General features: G+C 33.4%; 1 protein-coding gene across 1 annotated transcript; it reads right to left on the minus strand.

The window, feature by feature from the left end:
* Positions 1-2,970: 2,970 nt before the first annotated feature.
* LOC142974286 (TNF receptor-associated factor 6-like) lies at positions 2,971-12,846 on the minus strand. Its single transcript, XM_076116521.1, has 8 exons — positions 12,701-12,846; positions 12,005-12,156; positions 10,373-10,494; positions 8,805-8,998; positions 6,545-6,705; positions 5,855-6,109; positions 5,226-5,423; positions 2,971-4,474 (listed from the first exon to the last, which is right to left on the minus strand). Exons 1-8 carry the CDS (start codon positions 12,740-12,742, stop codon positions 4,345-4,347), a joined length of 1,254 nt encoding a protein of 417 aa, XP_075972636.1. The 5' UTR covers positions 12,743-12,846; the 3' UTR covers positions 2,971-4,344.
* Between the last annotated feature and the right edge of the window lie 7,178 nt (positions 12,847-20,024).

The following is a 20,024-nucleotide window of genomic DNA, read 5'->3' on the forward strand; positions in this document are numbered from 1 at the left end:
TATTTGCTTTGGGAATTAAGGTTTTTGATGTCATATTGTGAAAATATCAGTTTATTATTCGCTAAAGTTAAATTTGGCGTTGTATACAGAACATTCAAAAGAATTTTATTTACAAATCAGTAAAGTAGTTCAAATGAGTCGTTAAAATTATTTAAAGTGGTAATTATTTTGAATAGTTTTACCTCTTTTTACTCTGAAGTAAACAATTAACGTGATATTTTCGATTGATTCTGAATTCCTGAATCAAGTGTTAAAGAACATCGCATTCTACTAGTATGATTGAAAACTACTAAATAGAGCTCTGCTATAGTTAAATTCGGTAGATATTTTACTATGTGACAGAAAATTACTGATTCCCAAACAAATATGAAGCTCAACAAGCAGCCTGCGTAACATTCGTTATAGATGGTCGCGTCGCTTCCATCAAACGTGTCTTCCTTTCAACAAATGATTCCCGTCGCAAACAAATTCCATTTCGTTGTGTAAACGTATTTATTTATTTATAACCAGTTTCATGCTGTATTTGGTATTGTCACAATTATTAGAGGTTTTATACAAATATTTGGTTTATTTTGTATTGTTTTTTGGTCTCATAACATTTATGATTGAATTTGAAATTTACTAATTGATGTGAATTCAAAACAGCTAAACAAATTTTAATCTCGATTTGATGTATCTACATTTTGAATAATAATTAATTTGCTATGCCCCAGTTTAAAACAAAGGTAAGATTAGTTACAATCTGAATTATAGTGAGATTAAAATTTGTATGGGTGCATAATTTTTGGTTAATGAATACAGTAGAAAAACTGGTATTGTATGGTATCAATGATTTTTATTTATAAAGGTTCTGATGACAAAGTTCTCGCTTGTATTTTCTCAAAAGAGAAATAAAACGCTTTGCGCAAAAACGTTGCCAGGACCTTACACGCGAGGATGTTTATTTATTTACTAAAAACAAAAATAATTGGATAAATATTAACAATTTAGTACTTATCTATTTATATTGGTAAAGCTAGTGGTGTAGTCATTTGAATAATTTCTATTTTGATAAGAGTAGTAGATGAAAAAAGATTTTTATACGAAATTAAATAAAAATGAATGCGTGTGTGGTTATGAAACTCCCAGAAGTCTGACACGTTGTTTTTGGATGAAAACGTTTGATAGTTTTTGTTACATTCGAAAAATGGTAGAAAACTCTACTGCTTTTAATACATTCACGTAATTTGTTTGTGTATTTACTCTGGAATTGTCAGTACTGTTAAAGCGATTTCTCATAACCATCTAAAGAGTACATACTTGGAAACGGACACGTATACGTGCGTGCGCGTGTTCGTATAGAAAAGGAACTACATATTTTTTATCCGTATACATACGGATTTTATCCTTTTCATACATTTTTTATACAATTCTTGGAGATATTTTCAAGTAACTGTGTGATTCAATAGAGGCTTCACTCGCTCATTTTATGTATAATGGTATTGTACGAATATTTGTTATACGCACTTGTCTTTCACATAGAATATTATCGACATTATTTCGCAATTTGTTTTAAAAGTTAGACACGAATTTATTACATAAATAATTGTTAGCAAAATACGTGTCGGTTAACTTTGAGTGTGTGAGTATAGCTAGTGTGAGTATAGCTACAATATGCTATGAAAAAAACGTAAAATAACAACGACGTATTGACGTAGGATGAAGTTTACGTAACAACGACGGCATCTTTCAGTTCCGTACTCAATGCTTACTATATTCTGATATACAAAGTTATCTGGCATATTTATACTATACTTGACTAGATTCAAGTCTAATTTTAAAACAAATTGTAAAATAATACCGAATAAGTTTGTTAAGGTTTTTTGTATTGCGATTAAGAGAAATTCTTTGTAGTTGGAAAGTATGTTATACATTGTTTCAGGCCATAATCAAGTAGTCAGTTGTTGTAATGTTAAAATTACTGTAGTATATAGTGATTTTTAATACATTCGTAGAAGTTTAAAATTATATTGGACACCATTATTGCCGTTATACAAAATTAAACATCGCTCGCAGTGGCGTCTTAATAAGGCTAGATTGAATTGGAAAACAAAATGTAATTAAGAACTAAAATGTAATTGATTTTTCATTAGTCAGATAACTTTATTCAAGGAATTACTGTGATGTCTTGTCCGATTCTCTATCGATTTGACAAAACATCAAAATTAGCCCTCGAGTAAAGATATTCCAGACAATGGACAACCAAATCTTTAGCTTACTGATGAACTTATGATGTTAAACATTGAAAATTGAGAATGTGTCTTCGTTAAGCAAATTTTAAATACACTTCAATCCGTTTATATCTTATAAGATTTACCAAATAGTTAAGGAATCGGTAATGTATCGAAGTATTCAGTTTAGCCTTAATTATGACGTCACTGTTTCAAATATCAATCCATATTATGAAAATTGAAATTTCGTTGCCAAAATCGAAGTAATTTGATGAAAGAAAATTGCCAATATGTTCAAAATTGTGGGTCTGTATGAAAATTAATGTTTTGGGAGAGAATTATTGTGATGGCTGGATGTGATAAGGCTAATATTAGCTAGCCCTTAGACGTATTTACATATGTAAGCTAAATTCCTATATTTTATTAAGACATAGCATGTAAATGTTTACGTTTGTAAGAAATGAATACCAATAAATCGATTCTCAATTATATTTTTGGGTGTTTTATTTTTATTTCTATCCCGTATTTTGTTTAAAGAGGTTTCGCAGTTTAATGTGTTATAGAATTAATAATGATTACTTACTTTAATGGTGAAGGTATAAATAATATGGCGAAAGCCCTTGTATGTCTAACTTCAACTGTTACCTTCAAACTGTTCTTAAGATTAAAGTACTTACTAAGTTAGCATTCAAGGCCCAAACCATTATGTAAAACTTAAATTGAGGAATCCCACAGGATAAGACTACGTATAAATAAAATATTTGGTGTTTTTTCAACTATATTGTATTTATAATTTCAATAAAAACAAAACAATAATAATAAGTACATTTTAAGGCACCAGTTACATAATACTATATTGGAATATTTTCACAATAATTATTACGACGTGTATATCTATCACAATCAGTGGAATGTAAGTACATAAGACTTATAATACAGTTATATAAATATATTTGATGAATTTAAATCTATAAAACATGCAATATATGTTACAAATACAGATCTAAATTCTCTGGCATCCTAATTTTTTCATCGTGAAAACGTTTTTATTCTTGGTTTGCTTGACATTTCGGCCAGCTTCCACTGGTCGTTGTCACAAGCCAACAAATAAATATAATCTCGATTTGATTTGATGACAAATTTCAGTTTATTTTCACTATTCGGTTCCATTTTCTTACTTATTAAAGTGATTATTTATCAAGTTTGTATAAATAAAATAATGACTTACTAATTTGGGGCTTGGACGGAATCATTCAAGTTCGTGTTCCCATTATATATCAAGAGGTATTTTTATTAGACTGTTATTCAATACCACTTTAAATATACTGTATATTGGACGGAATATAATAACCCTTTTGCTTAAATCTATTTAAGTACATCATTGTTTACTTGAGGTAACATATCTATAAATCTTACCTTACCTAGTTATAATTTACAATCTCAACTCCATTAACGAGATTCTATACAAGATTCAATAATTACTATTATTTTAAATATAAATATACAATTGTATATAACAATACAAAACACTTATAATGAGTGCAAAAAAATATCTCAAACCATTGTGCCAAAAATCGAATAACAGTTATATTCTAATTTAAAAATTTGTCCGTTAGTGGTCTTAGTGACTTTGTGATCACGACTGGCTATAATAATAGTCATTTTTGATCAATTAATTGAATAAACTTTTAGTCCTTTCACCATCGTCAACTGATATAATGCAGTTTTATGCCTACTTCTCGCATTTTTGTTTAACATACTAATACTAATAACGGAATGCTGAAGAGTACGTTTATCGTAGTTTGGACGCGCGAACCTCAGGAACTAATGGCTCGACTTGAAAATTTATTTTTGTGTTGGACTACCATTTACTGCGGAAGACTATAGGCAATATTACTTCACGCTATTACTAATAGGAGTGAAGAAGCAACTGAAAATGTTGTGTAAACGGAAAAACTAAAGGTCACGCGAACTTAAGCGCTGGCAGCTGCTTGTTTTAAATATTCATAAATATCAGTCAACAATTAAAGGTCAAAGTTCAACACACATTTCAAATTATCATAAAATGTAAATAACATAATATAGTACTACAGGTCTCTCCGTCACAAAACAAACAAAAGCTCTACTCTTGATGTCATACACATTTGATATGAACTCTAATTACAAGCACATCATCTTTTACGAACCCGTTTCTTACGACGTCGCTTATAACTGCGTATTCCGTGTAGCCGAAACCTCTGACGCATATCTCAGCTGTTGGCTTTCTGAAAGAATAGGTTAATTGATTAATATGGATTTTATCTTTAACAGTACGAAACTAATCGTAATTTCTGGAGCTTTTAAGTGTGCAGTTAATACTATTATTAGCTAAATTTGTGGTACTCGAATTTCCATCGACATATAGTTTTGTTTCACGAATAACTTTGATATTTTGTAAGATTTTGTATGTAAAATTGGTGCCTAAAGATATTTGAACGGGTCTCTTAAGTCATCCGCAATAGATTACAAATCCCATGTAAGGTTTTAGAAACAAGCTATAGTCTTATAAATTTAAATAAGCAATAAGTAATAGCTAAGCTCAGCAACTATAGACTGTGATACGTCTCTACGGGAAGGGACGTCAGATCAGTGAGATCAAACATAAGTTATTGACTGAGTTGATGTTAATGATTTGAGTGATATAGACAAATCTCATAAACGATGCATCGCATTACCAAAAATTACCCTTCCTCTGTCAATTTAATCTATACTAATATTATAAAGCTGAAGAGTTTGTTTGTTTGTTTGAACGCGCTAATCTCAGGAACTACTGGTCCGATTTGAAAATTTCTTTCAGTGTTAGATAGTCCATTTATCGAGGAAGGTTTTAGGCTATATAACATCACGCTACGGCCATTAGGAGCGGAGAAGCAATGAAAAATGTTACAAAAACGGGGAAATTTTTTTTCATTCTTTCTTATGTGACGCAAACGAAGTTGCGCGGGTCAGCTAGTAATTTAAATACAATCTTCTTACCTAAAAGCAACTAGCGCAGAGTTAGACATCATAGTATCTCTCTGCGTCATATCAGGGTTGTACTGATTGATCATTGCGAAGGAGATGCGACCGTTGAACGGCCACTCGAGGCACTCGTCATTCTCTGTCTTCATCAGGTGCACGTGGAGGGCGAAGCATTGCGGGTTCTGAGGGGATACGTTTAGACGTAAGCAGAATCTGTAAATAATAAAATATGTTAGGAATAATTGAATAATGGATTCTTAGGATATAATTATGTTTTATAGTTTTATAGAAGTGGGTCCACTCGTTAAGCAAACGTCGTGCTTAAGTCTGTCTGCAGCTTATAAAGTAAATAATGCGTCATGCTTCTATTGTTTGTACAAAGGTACATGAAACTGTTTTTGATACATTACATTTACATTCACATAGAGGGCGAGTCTGTTTATATTTACTGGCTTGCAAATATGCTCGCCCATAGCGCGATTTCAGGCTGCTATTGTTATTTACAGCGGGAATAGAATCCAACACCTCGTGAACGAATCTCACACATTTTGAATTAAGACAAAAGATATCAATTAGGTACTTAATAACATTAAAATATCCCGTATAATGATTGTATCACTGAATATAAGTAGTAAAGCCGTTACCTGTATCCATTAGGCGAGGTATAAAACCCAGGGCTGTACAGCATCTTGTAATGATCCTTCAACATCGCATCTAACCTCTGTTTAAAGTTATCCACCTTCCATATATAGTTGCCCATACAGTATCGTAGTAACATGTCGTTGTTCTGTTTCATTTTCGCCATGGCGAAAGCAGATATTTGTTTAGACATGTTCGCTATTACGATGTCCTGTTCGCGGTTACGTTGTTCTAGGACTACTACTCGCTCGTAGAGTGCTCTGGAAAGATAATTTTAAATTGAATCAAATGAAATAACATAAAAAATATGTGCTATTTATAAACAAAAATAATTATTATTATATGTCGCAAACCAACATTCAATTACACAACCAAAAATATGGATGTACGCATAAGCAATACGCACGTATACGTGCTCGGCGTAGACGCGAGTGGACGCAGTAAAGAAGCAGTTAGGACTGCAACTAAGTGCTAAAATTATGTTTGAGTTTCTTAGTCATTAAGTAAAGTCATATAGCCTTCCTCCTTAAATGGTACTATTCAACACAAAAATATTTTTTAATTCGCACTACTGGGTAGTTCCTGAGATCATAGCGTCTAATCAAGTACAAACATTCAGCTTTCCATTACTAGTATTATTTGAAACAAATAATATAGTTAACAAATTTCGTTATTTAGGTCAAAATGTATATTACCTGATAAGAGCACTTGTATTATTCAGTGGTGCGGCAGAGGATTGGTCGCCATCTTTGTTAGGCGCCTCCCATAGCGTCATTGCCTCTTGTTCCTTCGCGTCCATACTCGCGTTCGACATATCATTGTTTATCTTCATCTCGGAATACGCGTTCATTAAGAACTAGAAATAAACATTAACTGTATTACTTATTATTTTTAATTTCCAATCAATTTTGAAATTGCGTATGAGTTAAAACAAAAGACAAGTAAAACAAAGTTAGAACTTACACGACTCATACAAGAAAGAAATAAATATAAAGTAGATAGTCAAGCTTTTGTTTAAAACATAATAATAATGTACAGTCAGCGTCAAAAATATGTTTATTCTCAAATTTTCAAGAGCATTTTTATCAATGAAATTGTATACTAACTTCAAAGAAAGGAGATCATCCACGCTCCATACATTTTTGGGCCTTTTTTCAAAGTGCCGGCCAACAAAAAAAAGTGGCATGTATCGATAGAGCTAGCCATTTGAAGCAATAGTTAGTATGGCACGAAACCGGTAGGATCGCTTTGAACCGAGTTATACAGGTTTGAAGATTCATAATATTCAAACATTTATTAATTTCTGAAAGTGCTGTGAAACATAAAATAATGATTGATTTTGCTAGAATTAACTATCTAAAGCAAACGACCACCCTGAAGTTGATTTCAGGTCGTAAGCACACGTATCAACTCGGAAACGGGTCGTCACCGTATCAACTCAAGCTCATCAGTATTATTTGTATGTAATTCCCTACTGTAACACACTTATCGAAATCGTTATGTGATTGCCCCGGCTCACGACGATGGGAGTGGTGCGTATGCGCATTATGCATAGACCAGCACCCAGGGTGGAGTGCGGGACTATGTTCAAATTCCGATAACTAACTAACAAACCATCGTCTAGGTAAGAGGTCATCTAGAGTGTTGCCGTTGGGTTGTTATGTCCGACTCATTGGCATGTGGAACAATATTTTGTGCTTCGGGCACGATTTGTGACGAGGGCCCTTGTTATAAGGACACATGTTGCGGTTTAGAAGGTATGCCCACAATTCTATCGGAATTTGCACATAGCCCCGCACTCCACCCTGGGTGCTGGTGTATGCATAATGCGCATACGAACCACTCCCATGGACGTGAGCCGGGGCGATCACATAACGTTTCCGATAAGTGTGTTACAGTAGGGAATTACATACAAATAATACTGATGAGCTCGAGTTGATACGGTGACGACCCGTTTCCGAGTTGATACGTGTGCTTACGACCTTAAATCAACTTCAGAGTGGTCGTTTGCTTTAGATAGTTAATTCTAGCAAAATCAATCATTCTTTTATGTTTCACAGAACTTTCAGAAATGAATAAATGTTTGAATATTATGAATCTTTAAACCTGTATAACTCGGTTCAAAGCGATCCTACCGGTTTCGTGCCATACTAACTATTGCTTCAAATGGCTAGCTGTATCGATACATGCCACTTTTTTTTGTTGGCCGGCACTTTGAAAAAAGGCCCAAAATGGATGATCTCCTTTAATTACTTCGTATTAGGTAGTTGTTCGTCAATAGCTACGATTGAATTGATATTTTAACAAACAAGGATGATGAAAATGTGACGGTTGATACTCATTTTTGACGCTGACTTTCCTCTGATATGATACTAATGACGTTGTTTAGCAATAACTATTCAATATTCGAATATGTATCGCTTTTATGTATGCAAAATAAGTGACGCATCGGTGCATCGCTCTTAGGCATTGCGCCAAACCTGCCCCTAATGTGGTTGTCATTGGCATGTTACGCAGTGATTTCGTATACAGTAATAATATTACGCTACGCTAAGCAGCTATTGTTATTGAAATCTAGCAGGATTAAATACTAAAGAACCAGTGAAGGTAAAGTTCACAACCAATTTATAACAAAATCTGCAGACCTTTGATTTAATATGCTATAGTCATTGAAATTTATTTTATAACATTAAACATACAATCATACATCTCATAAGTTCCCAACAGGTGTGATACTGCGCCCTAGTTGGCATTGAAGCTCTTTGCAGCAGAGGATTCGACGACAAGTGATAAATTTCCAAAAAAAGTAACTAATATGAAAAGAGAGGCGGGGGGGGTTATCTCATAAGGTTTGATCGATTTTGAAAAGCTGGTTATTTTCCTTAAAGGGTTCGGTCGTCCGTAAAATATTGGTACCCTATATGGCTTCTAGTAATCTGTGGCTAGTGAACTTACGCTCATATGTTTCTGCACATCGCTCTGCACGTGTTGATTCATATCTTCTTGACTATCAAACAGTTCTTTACAGCCAACAGCCTGGAACGAACACGGCACTTTGATCTCCGGCTGAGTGGACGTCTCTGGCTGATTGTATTCACACACTGAAATGTGCGCGTCCAAGTCTAGCGGAGTCACTTTAACTGTACAACCTGGAAATAATAAATACATAGCGTAAGAACACATATATTATCACACCTCTTATATCTGACGGTGTGTATTAACTAAGCCATGACAAAGGCCTCCGGGCAGCTTGAACAACTTTGATACTTTTCTTTCCTTATAAAAGACAACTCCCGCTCTAAGAATTGCTCTTGTGACACGCGGACTTTCCAAACAAAGGACACAAAGTCCAACCAGACCAGAAACAATTATTTGTGGATCGCACAAATAATAGTCCCTTGCGGGAATCGAACGCCACTAATGTGTACATCGTGAACAGCAGTCCGAATTACTCCATGCAGTAGATAGACTATAATTTACTTTCCTCAACTAAGTAGTTTTATATGTAGTTCTAAAGTTGAAAAACTAGTTGGTATTTTTAAAACTTGATTATAATCTAATTTCACCTTGATTTGCTATGAATCAGATGCATGCACCTGACTCATAGCAAGTCAAGGTCAAGTGAACTTGTTATCACTGCCGGAGTAAACAGGTGATCATCAAAAACGAATGTCTAAAAATATTCTCTTACTGCTCTTCTACATTTTCTAAGGAATTTTCATATCAAATTGCAACTTTCTATGACCAGTCCTTCAGTCAGTCACTCAGTAACAGAAGAGTTATATATATGTTACTGTAAAAGCCCGAACTGTGGTAAATCCTAAGATTTTCCGGTATAACCTAAGATTTACCAACTCGCAATGGTAAAAGTCCGAACAATTCTTTTATTTCGAACTTTTACCTATATTCACTTGATGACGTCGAGATGTCGCCGGAGCCCCGCTTCGCGGGGCTCCTCCTTCTGGGTGGTTAAAAAAAAATAACCACGAAGGCTAAGGTGGGAGCTTCGCTTCGCTCGCTCCCACCTTAGCCTTCTAACCTAACCTACCCATGTCGCTGTGCCCAAAACTCCTTCTTTATAACTATGTCACAGTATATAATTATACCGTGAAATAGTTATAAACATAGTTATGAAGGAGGATTTTTTTATATATCGTAACATAGTTTTTAAACTCTGGCTTGTTCGGACGTTTACCATTGAGAGTTGGTAAATCTTAGGTTTTACCGGAAAATCTTAGGATTTACCACAGTTCGGGCTTTTACAGTAACATATACATTAATTATAATAAAAGTGCACAATAATTGCAAGTATGTTCTTTACTTAGTCACACCACAACTACTAAAACTAGATTTTGTTCAAACGTGGCAGTGTTGTAACTTTATATTTTTTATATTTATAGACATAGGCTATAAAAATACCAGCTTTTACCCAAGGTTTTGTACACAACATAATAAAAGCCATATCACTATAGTCCCCACACAGATAGTGTTGCACGTAAGAAATGTTATAAAATATGAAATACCTTTGGCAGAAAATGGACAGTTCATCCGCTGTTCCTGTATCTCTCGCTTAGTGTAGTTGTCAGGAAATATATCAACTTTCATGCTCAGATTAATATTGTCTATAGGACAATGCCCACTGTTTCTGTAACAAAAACATAAATATTTGGTATCAATAAGATTTGTGAATACTTTGATATTGCAGATGCACAAAAAATGGTAGAAATTGGGAAAATTTTGATAACAGAAATCTGACAATAGCTACACCTCACAAAAAATCTGCAACGAGGAAATTATCCAGTAACAAACACCACCATTAATAAAAAAGTTAATCAATATAATTGACCTTTTATCTGACATTCCCATATGTTTCAATGTTAAAAGTAGCCCCTGTTTGAGTGAAGACAATATGCCACACAATGTCTTAAATCTTATGTATTAAATGCAAATTGTCACACAAAGAACATAAATGGTTATGTGATGTCAGCTTGATTGCTTTGTCATTTTTGTGGGTGGTACTGTGACTAAAATGTTGATTATTCACTCATCTGTTAAAATCATTGTTTATATGTTCAACATCAGTGATTGAAGTTTAAATTTATTCTTGTTTATTACTATTAAAATAGCTATAATAGGGAAGAGCAGTGATAGCCCAGTGGTATAAGTTGGTACCTTTCCATCAAGTGGCTGATGGTTTGGTCTTGAGGCAGGCAACAATGACTTTTCAGAGTTGTGTGTATTAGAAATAATTATCACTTATTTCAACAAATAGCAGTGGAATATTAATGGTCTAAATTTCTTAACCGCTAAATTGAAGTGGGAGTGGGCTGGCCATGTTTCGCGCATGCATCCGGAGAGATGGGCGAGGCTGGTGACAGAGTGGACACCACACGATGGACATCGCTGTCGAGGCCGACCACGACGAAGGTGGCATGATGATTTAACGGCATTTGCGGGTCCATCGTGGCGGAGCTTGGCACAGGACAGACGGATTTGGAAGGAAAGAGGGGAGGCCTTTGCCCAGCAGTGGGACACATAAGGGGCTAATAAAAAAAAAAAAAAAAATTTCTTACATTACTTTTAGAATAAATATAATATGGCTACATTGAACTGTATTTAAAATCTTACTGTATTACATTAGAACAAGATAATTACTTCAAGGCCATAAAATTGGTAATCAGAATGATTTGTTATTTTTACCTGTTATATTTGGCAATGAATACAAATTATAAAGAATTATTTAATTAAATTGCTAGATTTAAATAAAAGTTGTGAAATGAATTTTGGAAGTACCCCAAAACTTAATATGAATAGACCACTGAATAAATTATTAGTATGTTGTAGTATCACTGGCTGGCTATAGTCAAAATGTTAAGGATTTTATGAAAAAAGGTATGCTATGTCTTTTTTTGGGGAATGAGTATAAAGAGAGTTAAGTGAGGTAAGTGATTAATGGAACAAGTCAAAGTCTTAAAATCAAATTATGTAATTTAACAGCATACTCAGTATTTAGGTAGTTTATTGAGTATACATATATTTGGACAATTTACACATGGTCAGCTGATACCAAACTAAATACAGCTTGAACTATGGAGAAGAGACAACTGATAAAGATACTTACATACTTCTAAATAGTATATATTGTAAGTACTTACTGTAACCAAGAAGTGATACAACTCTTGCAGAACTTGTGTCCGCAGGTAGTGATTACAGGATCTCTCAACCAGTTCAGACAGACTGGACATTCATAACGAGATTCAGGCTGGTTGCTTAACACTGTCTCATTCAGGGCTTGGATTCCCATAGGCTGAAACATAAACAAATTGATAAGACTAATGATTGGGCGAAATAGACTTTTAGTAAATAAATAGGTGGGTTGGAGTGTAACAAAGCATGTGCATGGCGATTGGGAATTGGGCTCTGGTGGGATCAACAAAATTACATTCATTTATGATTTTAGTTGCTTAATAAAATTGTATGAAAAATCAATTATTGTTTAGTGGCTGTCGTTAAACTGATATGACTCACACAAAATAATTTAAGAGGTGAGAAATGTACACTAAAATGTTTAGTATTAGCTTACAAATTAATTACATATTCTTACAAACTATATCAGCTGCAATTTAGCAACTGATGTCATAAATATAAAAATCTACGTGCGAAACAAGTTTTTTACCATAATTCCATAATTAGGAGAACCCAGAGTTCACCTAAATGTCAGCGATCCTTAAGTCATCATCAATTTCTATACTGTTGAACTTGACACCATCATTTTATGGCCTAAATAACTTATAACTGACCATGAAACTTTGCAAAACTCTATCAACTGTTTAAAACAATTTTGTACTCACTGCGATTCCTTCGGAGGCATCTTTGCTTCTGTTTCGATCCATCACATTAAATCTTTAAGGATAATAATTAAAAAACGGTTATTTTGTAATCTTCGGGAATTCCACAGTGTTGTTGCCAAACTGCCAAAATACCATGTAAATGACATTTCAATGACACATCGTGTGATTTTGACACTAATACCACCACAGATAATAAACTATTATGCCGTTCAACAATTAAACGTACATATTACACCGTTTGAAAACGGGTAATTTTTATTAATAAATGTATAATTACACTTAATTTTTATTCAGTACAAAATTCCATCATAAATATCACGAATTTTGGCCAAAGCTTTACCAAATTTTATAATAAAATCCTGTTACCCAAATGGATAAATTAATTGTAATTGGCTGATACAAGATCTAGTATTAAACGCCCATAAACGCCGGCGTGTGCCTGCGCAAGCTTAAAGAAATATTAATATGAAAATAACTACTGCCAGATAAGAGTTACTATTAAACTTAAAAGCAGTGATGTATCCTTTGTTTAATGGTCTTAATAAAGATAATCTTCTTCTGCTTCTTCTTTTCAACCTATTTCCACCCATTGTTGAGTATTGGGCCTCTTCTTCATTGCGACATTTTTTTACGATCCTGCGCTTGTACACATTTCACGATGTCATCCGATCGATAGATAAATATATAACGCTGTGAAAGATTATGATGCCGATTACATTAATGTGTAATTTAACCAATTTGAAATCTAGCTGGTAACAAAAATCGGAAGTAGCACCTAATAAAAAGCGAAAACGTGACTTGAAATTTAATATTTGGAATTCCAATCCGTTACCTAGAAATACGAGTTGGATACAATTTCATTGTATGCTAATGTGATTATAGAGGCGAGACACCACTGAAGCCCGAGGCTTCGATATTATTTATCTTCATACAAAAATGTGATGTCAATAACCGTTAACACTGTTATGTTGCTATGAGAAATAATAAAGGCGCAAAAGTATTTTATTTACAAGTGTCTTTGATGGCAAAGTTGTGACATAATGGTGGTGAATATATTTACAGGATGTTTGGATCTGCTTTTTCCTATCTAAATACAAAAAATCACGCCTTTTTCTCGTCGTACCGCACTGCCTTCCTATTTTTACCTCCCTTTTTACTCTCATAATAAACACAAAAACACTGTTTATTTATAAAAATCTAAGTAGTCAAATTAGAAATCTAATCTACAAAAACTTAATTTACTTCATACTTCGCAGTTATTTAAGTGTTTGAGGTACCTACGTGAAGACGATCGTAACCATCAATTCGGGACGTGAATTGTATAATATTAGACATTTTAGATCCCACAAGAAAGATAACTCATCGAAAGGTGTTACGATAAAGCCGTTATAATTTAAAGTGTGGCTAATAGCACCTATAAATTTACTCATAAAGAAATTAAAGACTATCTGTCTGCAATTTTGGCGTGTTAAGTGTTGGTCTTTTAATTTACATTCACTGTCGTTACATGCTGTGAGCAAGTAGGAAATTAAAAATGCAATGAATGACTTCTTGTCTATTACCAGAAAATGTTCAAGCCGAAATCATACATTTTAGATAGTTATTTAGACGAGCGTAAAGCATTTGAAATTTCAAGCCATATAAATTTCTCGGACCCTTCCAAAACTGGAATTCTGAATGCATTCTGGTACCTACTACTTCCTATTAAGTAGGTACCCGTAATCAGTGTACTTAACGGTAAAGCAGTGGGTCTTTGATGCCGACATAACCTCATAAGATCTAATTCAACACCAGTATTTGTTTAGATGCACAACACACAAAGTCCTTCCTTAAGTTACCGTTTTTTATGCAAACGATTCACGTCCTGACTGAAAACTCACCTTTAAAATTCACCCTAATACTATGTCTTAGAGTTTAAAATTCTCTGTAGCGTATCTGATCTTTATTGCCAAATCGGTTGCATATCAAATTCACGGCGAATGTGTTGTCATAGGCTTAGTTACATAAGGTCATATGCCGTATTATAATTCCACGCGATAACACAAGAGGTGCAAACTGGTGTGTGACAGAATTCCTGATTAATCCATGTTCTTGTGATACTTAGACAGAGACGGGGATATCTTCTGTCTCTGTTAGTTTCTAAGGTCGGTAGAGGGTTTGTAGTCATGGTTGAAGATGTTGAAACCTAGGTACTGGGTCAGATCACAGTTATTGCCTAAATCAATAAGAAACTCTCTCACGTTTCACCACAAGAATAACATGATCATGACATCTATTTAGGTGCTCAAACAAATATTAATTACAGTAAGGCATAACCTGACGAAACTCCGTGATAAAAGGCTAAAGTCGCTTCAAAGAAATCCTCTGTTTAACATGAACACGTACTAGGTAGGTGAAGATGTCTAAAGGCAGCTTTCTTAATTAAATAATTTAATATTAAAATCTCATTGCAACTGAGCGAAGAGTGTCATAAGTCTTGCTTCTTTGAAGATCCCGTGATGAAGTATAAGGAGTTTAAGTTTAAGATAGTAAAGAGACTAAAATCATATTATATATATTACGTCTACTAAAGATTCCTCCTCAATTATCTTTTTTTTTATTGCAATCTACTCAGGGGAATTTCAGCAATACTTTGGTCGAAATAGTGGCCAGTGAGATTACCTCCACTCCAACGATATTTTCTCATTTACTAACATATTCATAATTTTTTTGTGCTTTCATTATTTTCATCAATTTCCATACAATCTCCAGTAAACTCATCGTGGCAACTAAAATTAACATAATATCATTATTACCTGCACTGATAGCATGTTTATGATGATTCTCATAATAGCTTCCTTATAAGAGTAACAACTGAAGCGATACACTTTTTCTACAGTTTAATATGACTGGTGAAGACATTTGTATAATGTTGATGGGTTTGTTTGAACATGTTCATTAGATAGTGCTGATTTACAAAAGTCTGTTTTATCGACACTTAAAGGGTGTCTGATGAAATTTATTACATTAAAAATATGTAATAATATAAAGCTGGAGAGTTTGTTTGTTTATTTGAATTCGCTTATCTTATGAACTGCTGTTCGAATAAAAAATAAACTTTTTGTGTTGAAAAGTCTATTGATTAAGGTAGGCTATATGACACCACGTTTAGACTAAAAGGAGTCGAGAAGCAATCAAAATTGTTGTAAAACGGGAAATATAAATTTCAGGCTGATGAAATTGCGAGCGGTCCCTGGTATTAAATAAATCTAATGACAACAACACCAGACAGTTTACACCTCTAGATCTGGGCGGAATTTAACCTTCATCCTGAGGTTTCTTCTAACGGCTGGAATATAGTCAAAACTTTCATAAATTCGTGTTCAATACTGTGTACTGAGAATTACTATCTTTATTAATTCTATCTACACTTGTACAATATTAATTGCTTTAGTACCTAACTAGGTATTAGGTAATCTACGCTGCAGACTACATTATTTTAAATAGTATTTACAACAACTTAGGCAGATTAGCTAATTAGCTATAACAAATATTTGCCTACAAATCGATCGATAATTTGAAATTTAAATAAACCCCTAATTCGCTGTTTTTATGTAACTTTACAACAAAATGCATATTTTACTCTAACGTAATCGTGTAATGCTAATACATGTGAATAAAAACGCAACGCCTTGTAAGGCCGTAAAATCTGTTCTAGCGAGATGAATACTACTATGAGAACTCGATTTGATATTGATTTTGTGTACATGCACTTTTGGGTTTACATGGAGCGTAATTTCTTTCTTCTGTTTAAAATAAATGCGACATTGTCTTGAAATTATATTGCTGAGTTTTATGAATTAAATAGCAAGTAATTACCTATGCATTTAAGTTTTAGAAATTAAAACGATATTTTGCAAATCGTATTAAAAAGTTAATTAATAGGATTTCAAATACTCGCCACAAATATACATTTTGAAAATATTTTATTGCTCACAAGCTTTTGTAATATTTACATGTGAAACAGTTACTTTTTCAGTAGGTACTCCTTTTTGAACGCTCTTGTTTAATTTGTAGTTTCGTAAAACTAGGTTTAACAGTCAAGACTTGCAGCAAGTCTGATAAAATATTAAATTTAATATTTTCTGACTCAAATTATATTAGCATTGAAAATCTCTCTATTTGAAATTGTTTCCTGAGAAAATTTGACGCATTCCGTATGGTGGGAATGAAAATTGCGTAATGACATAACCTCAAAATAATCGATGTGCTAATGTCAAGTGTTACGCTTATGTCACAAAACACGGTAACAGATACTAATCGCATATTAAACATAATGTAAGATTGTTTGTAAACCTTTTACGTATTCTCCATAATAGTGGAAGAGGGCTCGGAAAATGTTGTTTCAACATAGAAAGTATAATGATAATATTTAAGTAATAATGTTTCATGGAGATTTATATTGTTTTATTGTAAACGTACGTTAGAATCAATGTGGTTATTATATGAGTATCTTTATGCTCATATAATAACAAATTATTGCTTTGTTAGAGATAATAATTATAGTAATATTATTTCAAGACAACCACTTACAGATCCATAAGAATAATGTCTGTTAAAAATGGTACTAAATGGTACTCTAGAAAGACTTTAGTTTCAATATAAAAAGTTCCAGTCTAAATTACGTTACATTTTCTGGCTGATTAACTTATCAGATTTAGATCAATTATCTAACACAGGTGACAAAAGAAACCACAAAAAAATAATACTAATCGAAGTCCTGGGTTTATCATTTCTTAATAAGTATCGATTAGCTTATTGGGTTAAATGTTGACATTCGTATTCATATTTTTGCTGTGTCTTTATCTATCAGATACTTGATTGTCAGACATTTAAACACAAACTTTGAAACTAGCCGAAATCGAAAACCCATAGTAGCAATCCATAGTTGTTTTTCTATGATAGCGGTCGATCAACCTGGTTAACGGTAAACCAAGTCATGGGCACCGTGCACATAAACTAGCTTACATCATCGCCTGATAACCGGAAATACAGCTAAGGCTTTTTGTACTACGTTTTACGGAGGTTTTTTCAATTCGATGTGCTCTAGTTGTCTCAAGTCTTTTGTAGTTTTTGCTCTTGGTCTAAATTGTTGACAGTTGTTGATGACGTCACTTTATGTTCCGAAATGACGAGGCGATCACCGTTTTGTTATAGCAGGTGTATTGCAGACCACCGCTGAGTTGAGACATTTTTTTTGTGTTTATTCAATTTTGTGTCTCGTCACATTTATATCAATTAGCTCGTTTATATGCCGTTAGATTTTTTTTTCACAGGGAAATGATGACAACGGGGAATTTTTATGTGTTGACGACATACGGCTGCTAATGTTCTTAAAATAGGTAATATAATAATATAGCAAAAATCTTGTGCTCAGAGAAAATTTAACCTTATTCTGACTGTACCGTACGCCATAAAATATATGCCAACCTTGTTTAATAGCACACTACATACCAAAATATGAACGAGAAGAAAGTGCAGTAAAGTGAACTGCAGACCCTTTTTCCTATATACTCCACAAAATACGGACAATCATGAGTACCTAATATAGGGACCTCTCAGAAATAATCTATGCTACGTGCAGCTATGAATGTAGACCACAGTCCACAATGTATCAAAGGAAACAAATGGCTCAACCCACATTATAATCCTTTCACCCACTTTCCATTTTGATTTGTGCCAGTTGTGACATTCCTTTGTGAAGACTCAAGAATATGAATATTATTATGATTTTGTTATACTGAGAAATAATGTTGCAGGTACATATTATCAAGCCAGTTACACTTGACGGTGTAAGCAAAGGTGTATGAAATACACTGTTCGCGTTTACCAAAGTTAATTCCATGTTACAGAGGACTAACTTATTGCCAATAATGTTGTATAATACCAACATAATGAAACTAAAGATTTTTTTCGAAAACGTTAGTATCCCCTTTAAATTTTTTTGATTATTATAGCCGAATTAATAGGAAAGATTATCTGACGTATCAGAACGACCTACGACTTATGGGAGTGGAAATGGAGTTGATAATCTCCATAAAAGTAAATGCAACTGGTAGTAAATAGAACTAAGCAATAAAGTAGGTATTCTGTCAGTTTAATGTGACGGTGAGAAAACCACCAGTAAAGAAAGATAATAATAATATCGTCGGTTCACAAATAATTAGCGGATAGCTAAGCTATTTTTTTTTGTGAAAATTGATGTCCCTGTTTTGATGATTAGAACAGTAATTTATAAGAACTAGAGTTGATTTGAATACGCTCTAATGTTCCAAGCGCACCAATCCTCTCTTATAAATTGAGTACAATACATACGAATACATGAAGGCATGCATTACCATGTAAGTGAGTTTCAGGCATATTTCTTTTTATTGGTAATTAATGGTGTTAACGAAGATTGTATTGGATTGTTGTTTTTAGAAGGTAAGTTTACTAAATTTCCACTAACAGAAATGCCTGACAATTCTTCCTTTTAATATTTTTTTTATTACCTAAGAAAATTATTTCAAGCTAGCAAGAGCATTTAGGTACATATTCTTTAAATACAATTCCTAGAAAAGTAGAGAATGCCCCTTTCCACTGAACACCTGTAAAAACTCAGAAGTGTGAAAAGATAAACCCTTATTAAGAGTTGTGAACATCATAAAAGTATATAAAAGTAAACGTCCAAAACTAATATTGTACCATCTCGTAGTATCTGTGTTTGTTTAACAACGGCTTAACGTTCCTATTACGTATGCGATAGAGTTTGTCTATTAGCGATAGACACTGTCATGTCATTGACTAAACATTTAAGAAAAACAGAATCTAGTTTCGAAATGATATTGAAGTATCTATGAAGATAGCATATTTTCTTTTTAATAAAATATAACAAATTTATGTGTTTCTAGTTCATTCGGCGTTGGCTCTATTTTAATATCCAACTATCCATCCAACGATCTAAATGCAAGTCAAATTTGAAGTGATCATTGATGTATTGTTTAGGTATAGGTATACTGTGTTTCAAGATTTTAGTTAGAAATACTTAATTAATGTACGAAACTATAAAACAACGACATGGACGATAGCAAGATATAAATCGTCTACATAAACTTTAAGTCTCTTTTATCTTTGACCAAACCTACTACTACAATGTCCCCAATACGGGAGACAAGACTCTTACCCTCTTATTCATAAAAATATAAGTTATGAAGGGCTTATAAAGAGTTTTATTTCTTTCACTCCTTAGTGAAATTAAAAAAAGAAAACATATTACAGTAGTTTTTTATCTAAAATAGGTGTGTGT

Source organism: Anticarsia gemmatalis, chromosome 7 (genome assembly GCF_050436995.1).
Source record: "Anticarsia gemmatalis isolate Benzon Research Colony breed Stoneville strain chromosome 7, ilAntGemm2 primary, whole genome shotgun sequence".
Lineage (NCBI taxonomy): Eukaryota > Metazoa > Arthropoda > Insecta > Lepidoptera > Erebidae > Anticarsia > Anticarsia gemmatalis.